The 20,160-nt window shown below is 44.3% G+C and overlaps 1 protein-coding gene across 1 annotated transcript in view; it reads right to left on the bottom strand.

The window, feature by feature from the left end:
• The window catches only part of LOC132402895 (uncharacterized), a 75,647-nt gene that overhangs the window by 6,417 nt on the left and 49,070 nt on the right, over window positions 1–20,160 (bottom strand). The window contains exons 63-86 of the mRNA XM_059985968.1: window positions 20,004–20,072; window positions 18,746–18,990; window positions 18,373–18,656; window positions 17,950–18,227; window positions 17,223–17,821; window positions 16,307–16,868; window positions 14,956–15,155; window positions 14,466–14,846; window positions 14,066–14,352; window positions 13,380–13,660; window positions 11,769–11,906; window positions 11,435–11,691; window positions 10,037–10,121; window positions 9,766–9,834; window positions 8,508–8,752; window positions 8,135–8,418; window positions 7,712–7,989; window positions 6,985–7,583; window positions 6,069–6,630; window positions 4,716–4,915; window positions 4,226–4,606; window positions 3,826–4,112; window positions 3,140–3,420; window positions 1,195–1,451 (exon numbers count right to left, since the gene is read on the bottom strand). Of these exons, the coding sequence (XP_059841951.1) occupies window positions 1,195–1,451; window positions 3,140–3,420; window positions 3,826–4,112; window positions 4,226–4,606; window positions 4,716–4,915; window positions 6,069–6,630; window positions 6,985–7,583; window positions 7,712–7,989; window positions 8,135–8,418; window positions 8,508–8,752; window positions 9,766–9,834; window positions 10,037–10,121; window positions 11,435–11,691; window positions 11,769–11,906; window positions 13,380–13,660; window positions 14,066–14,352; window positions 14,466–14,846; window positions 14,956–15,155; window positions 16,307–16,868; window positions 17,223–17,821; window positions 17,950–18,227; window positions 18,373–18,656; window positions 18,746–18,990; window positions 20,004–20,072 (7,109 nt within the window). The remainder of the gene's footprint in view (window positions 1–1,194; window positions 1,452–3,139; window positions 3,421–3,825; window positions 4,113–4,225; window positions 4,607–4,715; window positions 4,916–6,068; window positions 6,631–6,984; window positions 7,584–7,711; window positions 7,990–8,134; window positions 8,419–8,507; window positions 8,753–9,765; window positions 9,835–10,036; window positions 10,122–11,434; window positions 11,692–11,768; window positions 11,907–13,379; window positions 13,661–14,065; window positions 14,353–14,465; window positions 14,847–14,955; window positions 15,156–16,306; window positions 16,869–17,222; window positions 17,822–17,949; window positions 18,228–18,372; window positions 18,657–18,745; window positions 18,991–20,003; window positions 20,073–20,160) is intronic.

Raw genomic sequence — 20,160 nt, 5'->3', positions numbered from 1 at the left:
TGAAATCATTCAAGAGAGAATATATCCAAAAATTATTTGAAAAATAACTGCCGGCTCTTCAAAATTGTAAAGCACAGAAAAAGTGCAATAAGCGGGTCATATCAGGCAAAGGACAGGAAATTCAATTTCACCAACAGCACTTCTATACGTCCAAAATAATTCCATTGACATTTCAGTCTATCGCAAGACTGAAATGCCAGGGGCTGGGAGAAGAAAGATCAATCATTTGGACAACAGGAGATCCCAATTTCAGTGTTAAAATTTGAGTAAGTGTTCTGAATGAGTACTGTTACAGAGAGAACAATAAAATTTAGGATTTAACTTGTGGAAACTATAGAAAGGGTGCAGAGGAGATTTACAAGGATGTTGCCTGGATTGGGGAGCACGCATTATAAGAAGAAGTTGAGTGAACTGGGCCTTTTCTCCTTGGAGCGACGGTGGACGAGAGGTGACCTGATAGAGGTGTATAAGACGATGAGAAGTATTGATCATGTAGATAGGCAGAGGATTTTTCCCAGGACTGAAATGGCTAACACGATAAGGCACAGTTTTTAGGTGCCTGGAAGTGGGTACAGAGGAGACGTTAGGGGTAAGCTTTTAACATATAGAGTGGTGTGTGCGTGGAATGGGCAGCCGGCGATGGTGGTGGAGCTGGATACAATAGGGTCTTTTAGAGACTCCTGATACGTAAATGGAGTTGAGAAATAGATAGGTCACCGGAGGTAATTTCGAAAATAAGTACATGTTCGGCACAGCATTGTGGGTCGAGGGGCTGTATTGTGCTGTAGGTTTTCTGTGTTTCTGCAGAAATCTGTAGGTTTTCTGTGTTTCTGCAGTAAAAAGATGCATTCATATTTGCGTATAGACAATAAAGTGCAAGGTTTCAATTAATTAAGAGCTGTGTCGGGAATTCCCTAAAGTGGATCACTGGTTGATAGGTCTACAAATTTTGATGGACTAAAACTCGTTGATTGCAAGGGGAGAGGAAAGAGAACAGTGGCGTGCAGCATTAAGAATATCTGCAAACTCATCAACTTTGGACAGTGTGGGAAATGCACTAAAATTTTGCAATCATTTTCACCCAATGCAAACACCATTGGGTACATGGTGTCTCCATTATGGTTTATTTACCTGGACTTGTATGAATTAAAAAATCATATCAGTGACTTCTTGAATATTATCCACGCAGCCTACCTGAGAACCTCCAGACAGGTCAAGGTCAACCTGTCCTTCAATCCATCGGTTTCCCTTATTTCCTGAATCAGACCACTTCAGCACTGCTGTTCCGCTTTCAATCTGGTAAACATTCAAAGCCATGCGCTGACCTACTCCATACATGTGGTACCAGAATCGCATGCATTGAGCTCCTCTCTCCGCACATGGAACACTGACCAGATGGGCTCGGTCTCCTGGTTGGCCATCATTGCCTTCAATGTAGATGTAGTAACCACCTGCAAACACAAGAAGGTTTATTCTTCCAATAGAAATCAGGTGCACAGTGGCTGAGCAGCAATCTCACATCACCTACCTGCTGTGGTGTGATCAAAGCTTGGTCCTGTGTTATATGATGGTGTCGGCCCTCTGTTGCGTGTCCAGTCCAACGTATCGCTCTTGGATTGGGCCCAATGGCACAGGTCTTTGTCAAAGTTACAATCCAGTGGACAACCTGCCGAGTTCAGAAAGACAGACATTCATCGGAATACTCTCAACAACTGTTGAAAATATTCAACACCTTACTATTGAATCAAGACACTGTACAGTCGCTCAGTACCGTACTTTACGGGAGGCACCAGAGGATTAAGACTTTTAATTTATCATTTATTATTACAATGGGATAAGAGTCCTTTATTTAAGATTGAACATCATTACCATTTGATCAAGGAGAGACTCTCTGAAATATTTCCCAATGTTGATAGTTATTGATGTAAAACTGAGATAGCTACATTGACACATGTGTTCTGGTCATGGTCTATACTGGAACAGTTCTGGAAGTCATCTTCTCGACAATTTCTAAAACACTCGGAGTTAACCTGCAACCTAATAACTTGACTGTGCTTTTTGGAATAATTCCTCAAAATATCCATGGTATTTCTGTGTCTAACCAACATGTTATTGCATTTGTTACATTGATAGCAAGGAGGGCCATTTTGTTGAAGTGGAAGGATATATCAGCTCCTACTTTGTCACAATGCTGCTTCTCAAGTGATGCTATGTCTTAGTTTGGAGAAAATTAGAAGTGGAACCTTTGAAACTTTATTTGATTTTGAGAAATGATGGGTCTCATTTGCTCGCTAGTATCATTTGAGCTCATTGATAGATCTTCTCCATCATCTAATTGTAAGTTTTTTTGATATATTTTTCTTTCTTGCTGGCGGTTTGATGTTTATTTTTAGAAGCTTTTTGCATGACGCATGGCTCCGGGGTTGCACTCCTAATGGTTTTCCCCACACTTTTCTCTTAGTAGAGCTATTTTATATTCACAAAATTTTCGATCTTTAAGATAATTTCTTTTTTTTTCTTTCAGGCATTGTAAGTATTGTTACTTTGATGTATTTGTGTTATTTTTGAATAATATAACAATAATAAAAAGATTCAAAAAGAAAAGACAATTAATGAGGACAGGCTATCACTCAAAATCTAGAGGGAAAGGAAGAACAAATTACGTTCCCTGTTAATCAGACTTCAGTGCCAGTCAGCAGAGATGTTTATTCAGATGCCATTGTCAGCTTGAAGGACTTGCTACTTGCTGCAAAGTACTCGGGTTTCTGTACACTGAGCCGGAAGGCTCCTTCAGGAGATATTGCGCAACTTTTACCGGTCTATTACATCGTGGCATGATGCAGTCCCAGAAACGTCACTGATGGCAAAAGCCTCAGCTTGCATCAGGAACTTCAAACATTAAGAGTATTAACTCTTGAATACCTTTCTCAAAAACAATCCTTCATTCATCAGTGGGGGACAACATGTAAACTACTAGAATCCCTTTGCCCAACTCTCTGCAAAGCAACTTGCATGGAGCTGATTGGGCAGCAAAAAGCTTGGGTTTCCGATGGAAAATGACTTTTGTCTCTTAACTGGGTTTCTCCATTCACCACATGCAGAAGTAAAACAGAGGAATAGATTCAGAGTTTGGACTTACTTTTCTGAGGACAGCCACTCTGCTGCCTCCAGTCTCCCAGCGCAACACCAGCTGCTTCACAAGCTGAAGCATAAGACTCCAGCATGTTGCACATCTGAACAGAGTCTCCGCCAGTCACACAATGATCGTAGACGCAGCTCTCAAAGTAGAGTTGAGGTGGGATATGCCAGTGGCACTCTTCAAATGGACCAGGGTTAGCCAAGACTATTTTACAGTATCTCTCTGCCTCTTCGCTTGCTGCTGGCTCGCATGGAGGTGGAAGTGGAGCTGTTTGGTTACACCTGTGCAACAGAAACAACCTCTCACTCTTCTCAAATTTAATTTATCCCATTCAGTCCTCTCCAAAACAGAAAGAAGCTTGGAAGGCTACGGGCAGGGCTTGAGAGAAAAATACACCATGCCATCAGAATACACAAGAAACAACATGACTCCGTTACACAACTGAAAAGACTGAAAGACATCCTGAAATCAACACTGGAAATATCTTTACATTTCTCCCCTGTGTGCCCTTGTCGTTCAAAAGAATAATACACTCGTGCTGATTCGAATTATCTCCTTGATATTGCTTCCTTGCCCCAACATTGCTTAGATTCACGCAACATTGCCACTTGCTGCAACACTTTTCAGGACTTGTGGAGACATTTTGCTAGTTTTTCTTCACGTAAATCACACACAGCAATACTCACGGCCAGTCATCGTCAGTAACTGTCCAACTGTTCCCAAATTGGTTTGAATCCAAGGCTAGTATTCCATCAGGTTTCAGGAAGTCATCCAGTTGGTCATTGGTGTAGGTTCCACACAAGCCACACAGCTGTCCTTTGTATCTCTCGTCCACAACTACCACCAGTTGATGATCTCCGTCAAACTTCACCTGAAGACCAAAGTCGGTCTGGAGCACAACATATGACCCTACCAGCGACAGTCTTACCGAAGCAATGGGTGTCACAGGGAGATACACCCTCACTCCATCCACCTAAACAAAGCATTACAGAGTTAGCTTCCAGAAAATCACAAACAACCCAACTGTTGCTTGACAACGTCATGTCAATGCTGAAAATTATACTCTTTCCAGTATATAATACTCACATAAACGTCCCTATTTTTCCGCAATGCAATGTGGAGGTTGTGCAGGCGCACGCTCACCGAGTTAATGGCAGTCCAGCTCGGACTACCTCGGTGCTCATTCCTACTCGTCACAGAAAATTGGACAGATGTATTTCCACAAGTCTCGGTCACCGTGTAATTGCAGGCACCCTGGAAATGGTACAGCTTCCCATCAAATGTTGTGTAGTGCGGGTCGCCATAGATGTGGCAAATGGCAGTGTCAGCGCCGTAACATCCCAAATTGCCACCCTGCACTTTGCAGATTTCTCCCGGTCCACAAGTTGCTGGCTCGCACACGATTCGGTCATTGCCAGTGCAGCGGCACCTTTCTCGACATCCGTCTTCCCAGAACATTGCACCTTTCTGGCACACAAACGACAAGGTTTATTTCCAAAAGTGCTATGTGCTCTGATGGGAAACAGAACCTTCTTTCCATAGAAACCAAAGTGTACCACAAACACTTCCAACTTACCTCGTAGTATTTGTTCTTGTGCGTGCAACCACAGTTCTCCACAGACACGCACGAGCTTCCACTCAGGACAAAGCCATGGTTACACTCACAGTCCTCCACACAAGGCTCACTGCAGTTCCCCGAAGCAAAGCGGTCAGTGCAAGTGGCTGGACAAGCGCTAGCGCATGCGTTATAATGGCTGTTGGCTTCACACACCATACCTGAAAGCAGCAGAGAAGCAACAAAACTGTTTACACTTCAACTCAAGCTTCACAAATGGCAATTCTCTGACACGATGTCATACAGCTCCGAACACTGCTAAGTACATCGGATTCCGGTTAATTGGACCATCAGTTAATCAGGGCAGCTGCTTATTTGGAACAACTCTTAAGCAACAAAATCTAATCCAGAAAATAGCCCTCATTCCTTTCGTTTGTTTTGGACACCGTATCGCCTCGTCGGGCCAGGAGACTTCTGACAAATAATGTATAACTTGCGCAGGGGGTCCAAACCTGTGGTACGCGGTCTTCTTGGAAAATGGTAAGGGACCACGACATAAAGAATGTTGGGAACCCATGAACTTGTGTCAGCCGCGTGGACACGTGTGGCCGTTGGACACTACACTGTGCTTACAGCGAAGAGTTTTCAAATAGTGTCAGTTGAATGTGCTTCTGATCTTTGTCACTGATAAATTGTGAGAAATAAGCAGCAAGACAATTCAGAACTCTCTTGCTCACGGCGGTTTCAGGCAGTCAGGCTTGGAGGTGCCAGAAAAGGCTGGGATTGAAAAGGAAATGATCTCAGTACTTCAACAAATTAAGAACTACAAACAACTTGAGTGTCTCAGCAAACGCCTTAAACGTTACAATAAAAGTGAAGTTTTGAGGCATGCAATTGGCTAAAGCACTGTATGAAGGCAGTACAATCAACAACCGGTGTCTGCACTGATCTTCTTCATTAAATGGCAGCGTCTACTGAGTGATTACTCTATCGATAACTATTGGGAGCTAATACATTGATTTAGTCTACTGTAGTAGTACTGGATGGTTTCCTATTTGCTCTGTATTTCTTTTAAATACATAATTTGCTGAATAAACTCTTCTCGGACTTCCATCCGGTAACAAGTATCGATTTTAACTGATGGTGATTTGATGACAAATTCTGCCATCTTCATCATGGATGTAGATAATTTGTTGATCGGTTAAACAGCAGTTTGTCTTTTTTTTTTAATAACTTTTAATTATTTCCATGACCCTTTGGCTGATTGGGGGCATTCACTTAATTAAGCCAAAATGCACTGGTCCCGGGTGTCTCAATGAACCGGAATCCAGTGTATTACTCCAACAGCATTTGCAGGAGACAACTCATACCTACCACAGAAAGTCGAGTTCCTCCATGGCACAATGGTCACTCCTGCTCTCTGGCAGGCATCTGAGTAGATCTGCAGGGCATTACACAGAGCTCCTTCGTCTCCTCCGGTCAAGCACAGTTCAACAACACAACTTTCAAAGAAACCATTGGTGTTGATCACAGAGTGGCAGTTTACAAATGGCCCCTGTTGACTGGTGATCAGACCACAGAAATCATCACGTCGATAGCGCTCCTCATCTGCGGGCTTACACTCTTCTGGCTCGACGGGGTCGCAACCTGGCTCGTCAGGTGGCACCTTCCAGCTATTTCCCAGTTCGTTGTCATCCTTAGCTTGCGTTCCATCAGCTTTCATGTAGTCATCCTGCCGTATTCCATTGTAGTTACCGCACATACCACAAACCCGATTAAAGTACGTACTGGGCACCTTCACTTCCACGGAATGATCAGTGTCGTAAGAAACGTACAGGCCGAAATCAGTTGTCAGCACCACGTATCTTCCGCTCCTTCTCACACTCAGGCCACCTTCGCCACGCCCAACAGGTAAGGTCTCCCACACGTCATCAACCTGTGCACAAGACGAAATACTGCATCATACAGACTGTATGGGGCCGCAGCCCTGGAGAAACAAAACAACCATTTGCACCGTACTCCTCTCAAGCCCTTCAGGCATGTCTAATGATCTTAGCCATCACATCCGTACACACTCACCTGCGTTCAGAGCCCCACTTCAGCTGAGGATAAAAAGCTCTCAAAGCCGCTTTAATTAGACTCATTTCCGTCGCACTGCGCATCCCTTCTCACTTACTCGCATCTCCAGTTACAAGCAAAGTGCTTTACCGATCAAGTGTTTCCATGTCAAATGATTTTTCGTGGAGAGAGCTGTACTTTAGCAGATTTAGACTTACAGTAAGAGACTTACCAACACCCGCCGACGTTCCCGCTTCACAATCCAAACACTGTGGCCGTGAACAGTTACATGAACTTTCTGAACGTAAGATACTCTTGCGTTGCCACGATTTTCATTCTTTGTTTCAATGTTGAAGTACGGAAGGGAGGAGGAATTTCCACACGACTTGGCGATTGTGTACGTACAGCTGCCCATAAAGTGGAGGGTGGCTTTGTCAAAGGTGTTGTAATGCGGATCATTATGCACTCTGCAGATACCGTACGTGTATGGGTAGCAACCGGGGACGCCGTTTACAACTCCACAGTATGAACCTGTAGAACACGTTGAATCCCTGCACACCATATTACTGCCTGCAGAAGGACATCTACATTTTCTTGAGCAGGTATCATCTGTCCAGAGTTCAGAGCCCACTGGGTAGTGCTTTCCTTCATACCAGCAACCACACTTATCCTCTGGCACACATCGGTCATTGTAGAGAAGGTAACCACTGTCACACACACAGCCTTCCACGCAAGGTTGCAAGCAGCGCGATGGAGCACTCGGACTCACACAGGTGGCTGGGCAAGCTGAGCCGCACTGCTCATGATGGCTATTCGCTCCACACTTTACAGCTGTGAACGGAATCCATACGGTTACACGTTACTTTCATCTGACATTCCTTCCATCAAACACTTCTCACTGCTCTCTATCTCCACTGAGTCTCACTGAAAGGTCTGGCACTATACTCTCAAGCACTTACGGCAGAAGCTCTCATTCCTCCAGGGATCCACACTCGCTCCCTCTGACTGGCATGCATCTCCGTACGACTCCAAACTGCTGCACAGAGCCTCCTGCTCCATGCCTAACGCACAAAGGTCGTACACACAGTCAGCAAAATAAGCTTCCGGGTCGACTCTCGAATGGCACCCTTTGAAAGGACCGTCTGCATCCTTGATTATCCCACAGTAATATTCACTTTCGATGATACGCTTTTCATCCTTACTGCAATTTGGTCTGATGCCAACATCAGGAGTACACCTGGGGAAACAGCAGCATCCCAAATCACAATTACTTCCAGCTAAATCAAAACTCAAAGAGCATAACGATGGAGATTGGAAACTGGACAGTTAGTTTCCAACCGAATGGAAAAGTTGCCAGCAGCTTGCTGCCAGTCACACTGTACCTTGTGTCATTTCCAGACTGCCAGCTGTTGCCCAAGCTGACTGAATCAGGTTCCATTATTCCATCTGGATTCAGAAAATCATCCCTTCTGTCTTCATTATAGTTTCCACACATTCCACACACCTTGCCTTTGAAGAGACTCGGGAGAGTCACCTCAGCTCGATGCCTGCCATTAAACTTCACTCGCAATCCAAAACTAGTGGCAATGACGACGTACTGCCCAGACAGAGTGACAACAACACCCGGGCTGACTGCAACAGGTAGCACTGCCTCTTCCCCATCAACCTGCAAGCATCCAAATCATTCATCAATTGATTCTTCTGCAGACCTTGCAATGCACCTGACAAAAGACACTTAGCACATCCAGCCCTTACCTTTACCACACGCCCCTTCCCGAGCGTGATTCTGTGATTGGAAACCTCAACGTTGACTTGTCTCACGTAAGACACGTACGGGTTACCGCCTCTGTGCTCATTTGCAGCTTCAACTTTGAAATAGGGCAGACTGCTGTTGGTACTGCACAGTTTTGATAAGGTGTACGTGCACGTTCCCATAAAGTCGTGAGCTTGGCCATCAAAGGTCATATAGTGAGGATCTCCTTGTACTATGCAGGAAGACTCTGAAAACATCAAAATAGTCAGAATTACTCTTGTTATTACTGACATACTTCGTGAAGTTTGTTGTTTACTGTAAGGAATAGAGCACAACACATTCCAAATTACTGCAAGTTAGAAGCAGAAAATAAATAAATAAACAGAAGGGGAAATGTGAGGTAGCATACACGGACTGTTCGGAAATATTACGGCAGAACGATAGAAGCTGTTCCTCAAATCCGAGTGTGGATCTTCCATCTCTTCTATCTCTTTCCCAATGGCAGTAATGGGGAGGCATGCCCTGATGGCTTATCAATAGATGCCAACTCTTTCAGGTACAGACTTTTGAAGGTATCCTTGACGATGTGGAGGGTTAGTCAGCCCTTGTGGCTAAAGGGATCAGGGGGTATGGAGAGAAAGCAGGTACAGGGTTCTGAGTTGGATGATCAGCCATGATCATACTGAATGGCGGTGCAGGCTCGAAGGACTGAACAGCCTACTCCTGCACCTATTTTCTATGTTTCTATGTTTCTGAATGTACTGGCGATTTGTATGGATCTTCTCAGGATCAGACTATGACCATTTGCATTCTTTACCAAAGAGATTCATGGGACTGATAACTCAATGCAGATGATAATGTTTAGATTAACAACTCAATTAACAGATGGCATAATCATCTCTGGAGAGGGAGAGTTGAGGAAATTGAGGGTAGAGTGAGAGGAGACAAGGAATTTTCTTTTCACCCAAAACGTGAACATTAGTGCTCAGAAAATGAAGACCTCAGAACAGCGGTCCATGCAGACACAATTCCCTCCAAATGTTGACAACTCACCAAGTATGCAGATGAACTTGTTTAAGCAGAATTATTAAGATGGAAAACTACAAGAAGCAAAAGACTACAAGGTACTACTTTAGCATGGCATGCCTGCGATGGGCTGAGAGGCCTCCTTCTCTCCCAGGAATTTCTACCATTCTGGAAACCTCCAATATAAACCGCACCACAAAGATTCCACATCACATACACATTGCATTCCCATACCTGTAAGGGCGGGCGTTGTGGTACTGGCTGTAGTTGAGGTGCTCGTAGTTGTTGTCGTTCCACAACCCTCTGCAGGAATAAAATAGTACAGACGCAGAACAGATTAACCTTTATAACAGAATCACATCATCTCACATTTCTAGTTGACTAAAGCATGGAAAACCAAAAGACAACCACAGCATGACAGGAGCAATGCAATTTTGTTGAATTAAATAAGTGCCGCTATTAGTATTGTTACAGTGAAAGCAAGCGCCGAGTACAACAGACCCACCTCCACAGCATCCTACGTGAAAGGAAATGTCATCCACAGCAACATCGCTCCGGTAGTCTTGGCCACGGACCGCCTCCAGGAGGATCTGTCAGAGAAAGCAGCAAAACTTCAGCAGGAAACAGCCAGTCAAGCAGCACGACAGAAGCCCCAAACTTGCATTTCACTTCAGTAAATCATGGGTGCACAACAGTTCTGAGACTGTGATGAAATCATTCAAGAGAGAATATATCCAAAAATTATTTGAAAAATAACTGCCGGCTCTTCAAAATTGTAAAGCACAGAAAAAGTGCAATAAGCGGGTCATATCAGGCAAAGGACAGGAAATTCAATTTCACCAACAGCACTTCTATACGTCCAAAATAATTCCATTGACATTTCAGTCTATCGCAAGACTGAAATGCCAGGGGCTGGGAGAAGAAAGATCAATCATTTGGACAACAGGAGATCCCAATTTCAGTGTTAAAATTTGAGTAAGTGTTCTGAATGAGTACTGTTACAGAGAGAACAATAAAATTTAGGATTTAACTTGTGGAAACTATAGAAAGGGTGCAGAGGAGATTTACAAGGATGTTGCCTGGATTGGGGAGCACGCATTATAAGAAGAAGTTGAGTGAACTGGGCCTTTTCTCCTTGGAGCGACGGTGGACGAGAGGTGACCTGATAGAGGTGTATAAGACGATGAGAAGTATTGATCATGTAGATAGGCAGAGGATTTTTCCCAGGACTGAAATGGCTAACACGATAAGGCACAGTTTTTAGGTGCCTGGAAGTGGGTACAGAGGAGACGTTAGGGGTAAGCTTTTAACATATAGAGTGGTGTGTGCGTGGAATGGGCAGCCGGCGATGGTGGTGGAGCTGGATACAATAGGGTCTTTTAGAGACTCCTGATACGTAAATGGAGTTGAGAAATAGATAGGTCACCGGAGGTAATTTCGAAAATAAGTACATGTTCGGCACAGCATTGTGGGTCGAGGGGCTGTATTGTGCTGTAGGTTTTCTGTGTTTCTGCAGAAATCTGTAGGTTTTCTGTGTTTCTGCAGTAAAAAGATGCATTCATATTTGCGTATAGACAATAAAGTGCAAGGTTTCAATTAATTAAGAGCTGTGTCGGGAATTCCCTAAAGTGGATCACTGGTTGATAGGTCTACAAATTTTGATGGACTAAAACTCGTTGATTGCAAGGGGAGAGGAAAGAGAACAGTGGCGTGCAGCATTAAGAATATCTGCAAACTCATCAACTTTGGACAGTGTGGGAAATGCACTAAAATTTTGCAATCATTTTCACCCAATGCAAACACCATTGGGTACATGGTGTCTCCATTATGGTTTATTTACCTGGACTTGTATGAATTAAAAAATCATTTCAGTGACTTCTTGAATATTATCCACGCAGCCTACCTGAGAACCTCCAGACAGGTCAAGGTCAACCTGTCCTTCAATCCATCGGTTTCCCTTATTTCCTGAATCAGACCACTTCAGCACTGCTGTTCCGCTTTCAATCTGGTAAACATTCAAAGCCATGCGCTGACCTACTCCATACATGTGGTACCAGAATCGCATGCAGTGAGCTCCTCTCTCCGCACATGGAACACTGACCAGATGGGCTCGGTCTCCTGGTTGGCCATCGTTGCCTTCAATGTAGATGTAGTAACCACCTGCAAACACAAGAAGGTTTATTCTTCCAATAGAAATCAGGTGCACAGTGGCTGAGCAGCAATCTCACATCACCTACCTGCTGTGGTGTGGTCAAAACTTGGTCCTGTGTTATATGATGGTGTCGGCCCTCTGTTGCGTGTCCAGTCCAACGTATCGCTCTTGGATTGGGCCCAATGGCACAGGTCTTTGTCAAAGTTACAATCCAGTGGACAACCTGCCGAGTTCAGAAAGACAGACATTCATCGGAATACTCTCAACAACTATTGAAAATATTCAACACCTTACTATTGAATCAAGACACTGTACAGTCGCTCAGTACCGTACTTTACGGGAGGCACCAGAGGATTAAGACTTTTAATTTATCATTTATTATTACAATGGGATAAGAGTCCTTTATTTAAGATTGAACATCATTACCATTTGACCAAGGAGAGACTCTCTGAAATATTTCCCAATGTTGATAGTTATTGATGTAAAACTGAGATAGCTACATTGACACATGTGTTCTGGTCATGGTCTATACTGGAACAGTTCTGGAAGTCATCTTCTCGACAATTTCTAAAACACTCGGAGTTAACCTGCAACCTAATAACTTGACTGTGCTTTTTGGAATAATTCCTCAAAATATCCATGGTATTTCTGTGTCTAACCAACATGTTATTGCATTTGTTACATTGATAGCAAGGAGGGCCATTTTGTTGAAGTGGAAGGATATATCAGCTCCTACTTTGTCACAATGCTGCTTCTCAAGTGATGCTATGTCTTAGTTTGGAGAAAATTAGAAGTGGAACCTTTGAAACTTTATTTGATTTTGAGAAATGATGGGTCTCATTTGCTCGCTAGTATCATTTGAGCTCATTGATAGATCTTCTCCATCATCTAATTGTAAGTTTTTTTGATATATTTTTCTTTCTTGCTGGCGGTTTGATGTTTATTTTTAGAAGCTTTTTGCATGACGCATGGCTCCGGGGTTGCACTCCTAATGGTTTTCCCCACACTTTTCTCTTAGTAGAGCTATTTTATATTCACAAAATTTTCGATCTTTAAGATAATTTCTTTTTTTTTCTTTCAGGCATTGTAAGTATTGTTACTTTGATGTATTTGTGTTATTTTTGAATAATATAACAATAATAAAAAGATTCAAAAAGAAAAGACAATTAATGAGGACAGGCTATCACTCAAAATCTAGAGGGAAAGGAAGAACAAATTACGTTCCCTGTTAATCAGACTTCAGTGCCAGTCAGCAGAGATGTTTATTCAGATGCCATTGTCAGCTTGAAGGACTTGCTACTTGCTGCAAAGTACTCGGGTTTCTGTACACTGAGCCGGAAGGCTCCTTCAGGAGATATTGCGCAACTTTTACCGGTCTATTACATCGTGGCATGATGCAGTCCCAGAAACGTCACTGATGGCAAAAGCCTCAGCTTGCATCAGGAACTTCAAACATTAAGAGTATTAACTCTTGAATACCTTTCTCAAAAACAATCCTTCATTCATCAGTGGGGGACAACATGTAAACTACTAGAATCCCTTTGCCCAACTCTCTGCAAAGCAACTTGCATGGAGCTGATTGGGCAGCAAAAAGCTTGGGTTTCCGATGGAAAATGACTTTTGTCTCTTAACTGGGTTTCTCCATTCACCACATGCAGAAGTATAACAGAGGAATAGATTCAGAGTTTGGACTTACTTTTCTGAGGACAGCCACTCTGCTGCCTCCAGTCTCCCAGCGCAACACCAGCTGCTTCACAAGCTGAAGCATAAGACTCCAGCATGTTGCACATCTGAACAGAGTCTCCGCCAGTCACACAATGATCGTAGACGCAGCTCTCAAAGTAGAGTTGAGGTGGGATATGCCAGTGGCACTCTTCAAATGGACCAGGGTTAGCCAAGACTATTTTACAGTATCTCTCTGCCTCTTCGCTTGCTGCTGGCTCGCATGGAGGTGGAAGTGGAGCTGTTTGGTTACACCTGTGCAACAGAAACAACCTCTCACTCTTCTCAAATTTAATTTATCCCATTCAGTCCTCTCCAAAACAGAAAGAAGCTTGGAAGGCTACGGGCAGGGCTTGAGAGAAAAATACACCATGCCATCAGAATACACAAGAAACAACATGACTCCGTTACACAACTGAAAAGACTGAAAGACATCCTGAAATCAACACTGGAAATATCTTTACATTTCTCCCCTGTGTGCCCTTGTCGTTCAAAAGAATAATACACTCGTGCTGATTCGAATTATCTCCTTGATATTGCTTCCTTGCCCCAACATTGCTTAGATTCACGCAACATTGCCACTTGCTGCAACACTTTTCAGGACTTGTGGAGACATTTTGCTAGTTTTTCTTCACGTAAATCACACACAGCAATACTCACGGCCAGTCATCGTCAGTAACTGTCCAACTGTTCCCAAATTGGTTTGAATCCAAGGCTAGTATTCCATCAGGTTTCAGGAAGTCATCCAGTTGGTCATTGGTGTAGGTTCCACACAAGCCACACAGCTGTCCTTTGTATCTCTCGTCCACAACTACCACCAGTTGATGATCTCCGTCAAACTTCACCTGAAGACCAAAGTCGGTCTGGAGCACAACATATGACCCTAGCAGCGACAGTCTTACCGAAGCAATGGGTGTCACAGGGAGATACACCCTCACTCCATCCACCTAAACAAAGCATTACAGAGTTAGCTTCCAGAAAATCACAAACAACCCAACTGTTGCTTGACAACGTCATGTCAATGCTGAAAATTATACTCTTTCCAGTATATAATACTCACATAAACGTCCCTATTTTTCCGCAATGCAATGTGGAGGTTGTGCAGGCGCACGCTCACCGAGTTAATGGCAGTCCAGCTCGGACTACCTCGGTGCTCATTCCTACTCGTCACAGAAAATTGGACAGATGTATTTCCACAAGTCTCGGTCACCGTGTAATTGCAGGCACCCTGGAAATGGTACAGCTTCCCATCAAATGTTGTGTAGTGCGGGTCGCCATAGATGTGGCAAATGGCAGTGTCAGCGCCGTAACATCCCAAATTGCCACCCTGCACTTTGCAGATTTCTCCCGGTCCACAAGTTGCTGGCTCGCACACGATTCGGTCATTGCCAGTGCAGCGGCACCTTTCTCGACATCCGTCTTCCCAGAACATTGCACCTTTCTGGCACACAAACGGCAAGGTTTATTTCCAAAAGTGCTATGTGCTCTGATGGGAAACAGAACCTTCTTTCCATAGAAACCAAAGTGTACCACAAACACTTCCAACTTACCTCGTAGTATTTGTTCTTGTGCGTGCAACCACAGTTCTCCACAGACACGCACGAGCTTCCACTCAGGACAAAGCCATGGTTACACTCACAGTCCTCCACACAAGGCTCACTGCAGTTCCCCGAAGCAAAGCGGTCAGTGCAAGTGGCTGGACAAGCGCTAGCGCATGCGTTATAATGGCTGTTGGCTTCACACACCATACCTGAAAGCAGCAGAGAAGCAACAAAACTGTTTACACTTCAACTCAAGCTTCACAAATGGCAATTCTCTGACACGATGTCATACAGCTCCGAACACTGCTAAGTACATCGGATTCCGGTTAATTGGACCATCAGTTAATCAGGGCAGCTGCTTATTTGGAACAACTCTTAAGCAACAAAATCTAATCCAGAAAATAGCCCTCATTCCTTTCGTTTGTTTGGGACACCGTATCGCCTCGTCGGGCCAGTAGACTTCTGACAAATAATGTATAACTTGCGCGGGGGGTCACAACCTGTGGTACGCGGTCTGCTTGGAAAATGGTAAGGGACCACGACATAAAGAAGGTTGGGAGCCCATGAACTTGTGTCAGCCGCGTGGACACGTGTGGCCGTTGGACACTACACTGTGCTTACAGCGAAGAGTTTTCAAATAGTGTCAGTTGAATGTGCTTCTGATCTTTGTCACTGATAAATTCTGAGAAATAAGCAGCAAGACAATTCAGAACTCTCTTGCTCACGGCGGTTTCAGGCAGTCAGGCTTGGAGATGCCAGAAAAGGCTGGGATTGAAAAGGAAATGATCTCAGTACTTCAACAAATTAAGAACTACAAACAACTTGAGTGTCTCAGCAAACGCCTTAAACGTTACAATAAAAGTGAAGTTTTGAGGCATGCAATTGGCTAAAGCACTGTATGAAGGCAGTACAATCAACAACCGGTGTCTGCACTGATCTCCTTCATTAAATGGCAGCGTCTACTGAGTGATTACTCTATCGATAACTATTGGGAACTAATACATTGATTTAGTCTACTGTAGTAGTACTGGATGGTTTCCAATTTGCTCTGTATTTCTTTTAAATACATAATTTGCTGAATAAACTCTTCTCGGACTTCCATCCGGTAACAAGTATCGATTTTAACTGATGGTGATTTGATGACAAATTCTGCCATCTTCATCATGGATGTAGATAATTTGTTGATCGGTTAAACAGCAGTTTGTCTTTTTTTTAATAACTTTTAATTATTTCCATGACCCTTTGGCTGATTGGGGGCATTCACTTAATTAAGCCACAATGCACTGGTCCCGGGTGTCTCAATGAACCGGAATCCAGTGTATTACTCCAACAGCATTTGCAGGAGACAACTCATACGTACCACAGAAAGTCGAGTTCCTCCATGGCACAATGGTCACTCCTGCTCTCTGGCAGGCATCTGAGTAGATCTGCAGGGCATTACACAGTGCTCCTTCGTCTCCTCCGGTCAAGCACAGTTCAACAACACAACTTTCAAAGAAACCATTGGTGTTGATCACAGAGTGGCAGTTTACAAATGGCCCCTGTTGACTGGTGATCAGACCACAGAAATCATCACCTCGATAGCGCTCCTCATCTGCGGGCTTACACTCTTCTGGCTCGACGGGGTCGCAACCTGGCTCGTCAGGTGGCACCTTCCAGCTATTTCCCAGTTCGTTGTCATCCTTAGCTTGCGTTCCATCAGCTTTCATGTAGTCATCCTGCCGTATTCCATTGTAGTTACCGCACATACCACAAACCCGATTAAAGTACGTACTGGGCACCTTCACTTCCACGGAATGATCAGTGTCGTAAGAAACGTACAGGCCGAAATCAGTTGTCAGCACCACGTATCTTCCGCTCCTTCTCACACTCAGGCCACCTTCGCCACGCCCAACAGGTAAGGTCTCCCACACGTCATCAACCTGTGCACAAGACGAAATACTGCATCATACAGACTGTATGGGGCCGCAGCCCTGGAGAAACAAAACAACCATTTGCACCGTACTCCTCTCAAGCCCTTCAGGCATGTCTAATGATCTTAGCCATCACATCCGTACACACTCACCTGCGTTCAGAGCCCCACTTCAGCTGAGGATAAAAAGCTCTCAATGCCGCTTTAATTAGACTCATTTCCGTCGCACTGCGCATCCCTTCTCACTTACTCGCATCTCCAGTTACAAGCAAAGTGCTTTACCGATCAAGTGTTTCCATGTCAAATGATTTTTCGTGGAGAGAGCTGTACTTTAGCAGATTTAGACTTACAGTAAGAGACTTACCAACACCCGCCGACGTTCCCGCTTCACAATCCAAACACTGTGGCCGTGAACAGTTACATGAACTTTCTGAACGTAAGATACTCTTGCGTTGCCACGATTTTCATTCTTTGTTTCAATGTTGAAGTACGGAAGGGAGGAGGAATTTCCACACGACTTGGCGATTGTGTACGTACAGCTGCCCATAAAGTGGAGGGTGGCTTTGTCAAAGGTGTTGTAATGCGGATCATTATGCACTCTGCAGATACCGTACGTGTATGGGTAGCAACCGGGGACGCCGTTTACAACTCCACAGTATGAACCTGTAGAACACGTTGAATCCCTGCACACCATATTACTGCCTGCAGAAGGACATCTACATTTTCTTGAGCAGGTATCATCTGTCCAGAGTTCAGAGCCCACTGGGTAGTGCTTTCCTTCATACCAGCAACCACACTTATCCTCTGGCACACATCGGTCATTGTAGAGAAGGTAACCACTGTCACACACACAGCCTTCCACGCAAGGTTGCAAGCAGCGCGATGGAGCACTCGGACTCACACAGGTGGCTGGGCAAGCTGAGCCGCACTGCTCATAATGGCTATTCGCTCCACACTTTACAGCTGTGAACGGAATCCATAAGGTTACACGTTACTTTCATCTGACATTCCTTCCATCAAACACTTCTCACTGCTCTCTATCTCCACTGAGTCTCACTGAAAGGTCTGGCACTATACTCTCAAGCACTTACGGCAGAAGCTCTCATTCCTCCAGGGATCCACACTCGCTCCCTCTGACTGGCATGCATCTCCGTACGACTCCAAACTGCTGCACAGAGCCTCCTGCTCCATGCCTAACGCACAAAGGTCGTACACACAGTCAGCAAAATAAGCTTCCGGGTCGACTCTCGAATGGCACCCTTTGAAAGGACCGTCTGCATCCTTGATTATCCCACAGTAATATTCACTTTCGATGATACGCTTTTCATCCTTACTGCAATTTGGTCTGATGCCAACATCAGGAGTACACCTGGGGAAACAGCAGCATCCCAAATCACAATTACTTCCAGCTAAATCAAAACTCAAAGAGCATAACGATGGGGATTGGAAACTGGACAGTTAGTTTCCAACCGAATGGAAAAGTTGCCAGCAGCTTGCTGCCAGTCACACTGTACCTTGTGTCATTTCCAGACTGCCAGCTGTTGCCCAAGCTGACTGAATCAGGTTCCATTATTCCATCTGGATTCAGAAAATCATCCCTTCTGTCTTCATTATAGTTTCCACACATTCCACACACCTTGCCTTTGAAGAGACTCGGGAGAGTCACCTCAGCTCGATGCCTGCCATTAAACTTCACTCGCAATCCAAAACTAGTGGCAATGACGACGTACTGCCCAGACAGAGTGACAACAACACCCGGGCTGACTGCAACAGGTAGCACTGCCTCTTCCCCATCAACCTGCAAGCATCCAAATCATTCATCAATTGATTCTTCTGCAGACCTTGCAATGCACCTGACAAAAGACACTTAGCACATCCAGCCCTTACCTTTACCACACGCCCCTTCCCGAGCGTGATTCTGTGATTGGAAACCTCAACGTTGACTTGTCTCACGTAAGACACGTACGGGTTACCGCCTCTGTGCTCATTTGCAGCTTCAACTTTGAAATAGGGCAGACTGCTGTTGGTACTGCACAGTTTTGATAAGGTGTACGTGCACGTTCCCATAAAGTCGTGAGCTTGGCCATCAAAGGTCATATAGTGAGGATCTCCTTGTACTATGCAGGAAGACTCTGAAAACATCAAAATAGTCAGAATTACTCTTGTTATTACTGACATACTTCGTGAAGTTTGTTGTTTACTGTAAGGAATAGAGCACAACACATTCCAAATTACTGCAAGTTAGAAGCAGAAAATAAATAAATAAACAGAAGGGGAAATGTGAGGTAGCATACACGGACTGTTCGGAAATATTACGGCAGAACGATAGAAGCTGTTCCTCAAATCCGAGTGTGGATCTTCCATCTCTTCTATCTCTTTCCCAATGGCAGTAATGGGGAGGCATGCCCTGATGGCTTATCAATAGATGCCAACTCTTTCAGGTACAGACTTTTGAAGGTATCCTTGACGATGTGGAGGGTTAGTCAGCCCTTGTGGCTAAAGGGATCAGGGGGTATGGAGAGAAAGCAGGTACAGGGTTCTGAGTTGGATGATCAGCCATGATCATACTGAATGGCGGTGCAGGCTCGAAGGGCTGAACAGCCTACTCCTGCACCTATTTTCTATGTTTCTATGTTTCTGAATGTACTGGCGATTTGCATGGATCTTCTCAGGATCAGACTATGACCATTTGCATTCTTTACCAAAGAGATTCATGGGACTGATAACTCAATGCAGATGATAATGTTTAGATTAACAACTCAATTAACAGATGGCATAATCATCTCTGGAGAGGGAGAGTTGAGGAAATTGAGGGTAGAGTGAGAGGAGACAAGGAATTTTCTTTTCACCCAAAACGTGAACATTAGTGCTCAGAAAATGAAGACCTCAGAACAGCGGTCCATGCAGACACAATTCCCTCCAAATGTTGACAACTCACCAAGTATGCAGATGAACTTGTTTAAGCAGAATTATTAAGATGGAAAACTACAAGAAGCAAAAGACTACAAGGTACTACTTTAGCATGGCATGCCTGCGATGGGCTGAGAGGCCTCCTTCTCTCCCAGGAATTTCTACCATTCTGGAAACCTCCAATATAAACCGCACCACAAAGATTCCACATCACATACACATTGCATTCCCATACCTGTAAGGGCGGGCGTTGTGGTACTGGCTGTAGTTGAGGTGCTCGTAGTTGTTGTCGTTCCACAACCCTCTGCAGGAATAAAATAGTACAGACGCAGAACAGATTAACCTTTATAACAGAATCACATCATCTCACATTTCTAGTTGACTAAAGCATG

The sequence above is a fragment of the Hypanus sabinus genome, chromosome 2 (assembly GCF_030144855.1).
Source record: "Hypanus sabinus isolate sHypSab1 chromosome 2, sHypSab1.hap1, whole genome shotgun sequence".
NCBI classification, from domain to species: Eukaryota; Metazoa; Chordata; class Chondrichthyes; order Myliobatiformes; family Dasyatidae; genus Hypanus; species Hypanus sabinus.
Note: the sequence above shows the minus strand (reverse complement) of the source record. Positions and strands in the feature narration are given on the sequence as shown.